General features: G+C 45.3%; 2 protein-coding genes across 2 annotated transcripts; one reads left to right on the forward strand and one right to left on the reverse strand.

Annotated features, from left to right (window-relative positions):
- Positions 1–19: 19 nt before the first annotated feature.
- PHALS_08890 (pas pac sensor hybrid histidine kinase) lies at positions 20–2,157 on the forward strand (the record flags this gene model as incomplete). The annotated part of the gene is made up of 4 exons (XM_024724319.1): positions 20–136; positions 732–802; positions 874–2,020; positions 2,077–2,157. 4 exons carry the CDS (start codon positions 20–22, stop codon positions 2,155–2,157), a joined length of 1,416 nt encoding a protein of 471 aa, XP_024575208.1.
- Positions 2,158–2,543: 386 nt separating this feature from the next.
- On the reverse strand, positions 2,544–2,887 carry PHALS_08891 (uncharacterized protein; the record flags this gene model as incomplete). Its single annotated transcript, XM_024724320.1, has 3 exons — positions 2,544–2,687; positions 2,747–2,804; positions 2,865–2,887. The coding sequence occupies 3 exons, from the start codon at positions 2,885–2,887 to the stop codon at positions 2,544–2,546; spliced, it is 225 nt and encodes a 74-aa protein (XP_024575209.1).
- Positions 2,888–3,322: the final 435 nt, after the last annotated feature.

The following is a 3,322-nucleotide window of genomic DNA, read 5'->3' on the forward strand; positions in this document are numbered from 1 at the left end:
CAGTGAAATCATTGACATCATGACTGTGACCCACACACCTTGTGGGGGAAAACTCAGAGTCAATGCCGGGATAACTCAAACGCTTATGTCGTTAGGTGCACACCCAAATCCGGAGGTGATTCGTCTTGCATGGATGGTACTTCCAGGTTGAAAGTGCTGATGTCTCTCCTTTTCGGACCAGCAGTGAGTTGAGGACTTCAAGAGGGCAATGTGTGCATAGAGCGGCCAAAGCAGGATGTACAGGATATAATAAAGTTCTCGATCTCCAACACAATATGTTTTAGAGGAGATGTGCATCATATTCTTATCAAAGGGAATTTTATGGAAGCATCACCCATCGGGCAAACTTTAGACCGACAAGGCTTTGGACTTGAGTTTCCAAGCAGCGTAGACTATTGCTCGTTATCAACACTCACACTTATACCAGCTAATTTCAACATACATACTATCGTCTTTGTTAAAGTATTGATTCTTCACTAAATCCAAGTAAGAAGCGGATTCAAAAGCTAGGTGCCCGTAAGCCATTGGAGACACCATATTTGAAATCGAGAGCCTAGTGGGGATCTCCAGCAGCGTTTTTTCTATATGCTATAGAAGCTATCCAAACGAAACTTAAATATCAGGAGTCATCTGACTGCTAAAAGTAATATTGTAATACGTATGCTTTTGTAAGAAAACTCGAAGTGGCGAAGTGAAGTAAGCGGAATAGAAACCACTCTTCGTTCTCGTAGCTTACCGATACATACTTAGCCCACACAGGCGAAAGCTCCAACCGACCCTGCAGCTGCCCCTTCAAATACCTGTGCGTGCACTTGTCGTATCCTTTGCCGCAAACGTCCCATCTAACATAACTTATCGTCCTACGCTATTCAGAATGGCTACACAACAGCAGTCGAAGTCTACTGCACCCCCTTCGGACAGCAGCACCAGAGCCATGCTCCTCGTCGCTTCGTCTGCGACCTCTGCATCCACTGCAGTGATAGTTTCGTCTTCGGATTCAGTGCCCGTGGCAACGCTCTCCGCTTTGCACTCAAACGGAAGGCCTCCGATACAAGACTCGTCAGCGTTGGAGATTGCGTATAGCACTATCTCGCCCAAGGTGGAGCAGCCGCAGTATCCAATGCACATCAAACTTAATCTCATTGATCAGAACCCGCTGGCCTCAAGCTTATCGACCAATGGTGACTTGACGTCATGTGAAAGTCCGTACCCGATGACTCCAATCACTCCTGGTGGGTATTCGTCGAGCGGTGGCGATCTGAGCAAGAAGCAGCGCCACAACCTGCGCGAGCAGCGTCGAATTTTACGGATCAGCAACCAATTCGAAATCTTGCGTAACAAGCTTGAGGCCGCAGGATACTCTAGTTCCAAGAAAGACAAGTACAGCGTCTTGCAGGCCACGCTTGAGTATATTTCCAATCTTGAACGCAATCAAATTAACGGTGTAGCGCCTCATCACCAGGTGCAGCATCATCTTCAACATGCATCGTCACACTCACATGGTGTTGTTTCCCATCATCTTCCATCGCCATGCAATGACTCAAACGGACGGTTGTCCATCACGGCACCATCCTCTAGTCATGTTGACAGCAAAGGTCACGTATTTATGATTGACAGTATGCCATCTCCTGTGCCAGCGCTTTCCATACCAGGGATGCAGCCTCAGACCTCGTACCCACTGGAAATGGACAACATGTATGCGAACACCGCAAATGGCACTTCGGCCGCTAATGCTCTCGAAATTGAGGGTTCAGCTGCCTCGTACCGCGACGTATTTGCCAGTAGTAGTATGCCTAGTCTTTTAGCGAAACTGGACGGTACTATTGTTGAAGCAAACGCGCTTTTCTTGGAATTGAGCTGCAAGAATATCGATGAGCTTCGTCTGCATAGCCTTTACACAATGTGCACAGCAATGGATGCGCCTAAGATGTACAATTTGGTGGATAAAATTCTGTCATGTGAAATGGCGTCGGCACAAAGCAAGATGATGTGGCATTTTTCAAGTGCGGGGGATCGAAAGGTGAGAAGTTGCACCGTTGGCTATTCTGATCAAGTTACTAACGAATTTCCTTGCAGGTGTTTGTGTCCGTGTCTATGATTCACGACAGCATGCACCGTCCCGCCAACCTGCACTGTAGTCTCCTACCTCTGTCATGATTCTTCTCGTTGACAGATAGAGTCAATCAAGCGAGGTGAGGTGAGTGTTTCACTCACAAGCCAGGGGATCGCCTATTTTCTGCTATGTGCAGTAGGTTTTAGCGAGATGGGCGTGGGTGTGATGTATGTCGAGGCGAGGTGTGGTGGAGTGAGTATGTCGGATTTTTTAGCAATTGTCCCTCCCACTGCATGTTTAGGCTGTATATCTTTTGCATTGACTGTACCATATTAACTGTAGCGCGAAGATTGTAGCGATCAGGTTTACCAAAGATGAAAGAAGGCAACCACAATTAGCATACATGAAATGCTATTTATGACTCATGGTGTTATTTGAGTGTGTGCAGGTTTCTTAATATTGCTCAATTAACCTACTATAACAAAAAAGCTTATGACGCCTTCTCCACTGTAGTGCTCTCTGGCACGTCGAAAAGATGTATGGTTGCCCGCAGGACTCCTGCAACGGCAAACGATCCAGCACAAGCAAGTAACCATCGCCGTTGCCTGACGTCGTGAGGTCCTAGTTTGGCTCGCTAGATTCGATGCGAAACAATCAGGTCAAAAGTGATGAGGCACAAAGATTGCAACGTACCTCATTAAGAAAGTATGTACCAACACCAAGCAATGTAGCGGACCCAGTGAGGCGGCAGCTTGACAATCATTAACAGTTTTGAAATAATGTGCAGGTTGAAATGAGTAAAAAAATTTACCCGAAGCAGTCTTCCGCTGCCATTGCACAACGCCAAAAAAGAGGTCGGATAGAATGTTGTTGTTGGCGCAACTTCGCAGTTTAGACGATCAATTTTCAATAGTAGATAATTATCAAACTGTGTACGATGTCTTATGAAATTCTGTCTAAAAAGATAATATTATCATCATGTAATAGTTCTAAAAAGAAAATATTGATTTGAGCAAATGTAACGGGATTACACCTACCCTGGTTAATTATACTAGTTATCTTAATTAACTTGTCTTGAAGATTACTTAATATCTTCTAGAGCGTGGAAGATTCGAGTGTGTATGTGTCGAAGTCATCTGAAAACATAAATCTTGGGAAATGTGAATAACATACTAGTCAAAATCGGAGGTATGTGTGGATTTATCCACTCGGTCGTGATGATGTGCGGGAAAGATGCTGTGCCAGTCCTTGGAGCTGGTTTACTCAGAT

Source organism: Plasmopara halstedii (genome assembly GCF_900000015.1).
Source record: "Plasmopara halstedii genome assembly, contig: Scaffold_323, whole genome shotgun sequence".
Lineage (NCBI taxonomy): Eukaryota > Oomycota > Peronosporomycetes > Peronosporales > Peronosporaceae > Plasmopara > Plasmopara halstedii.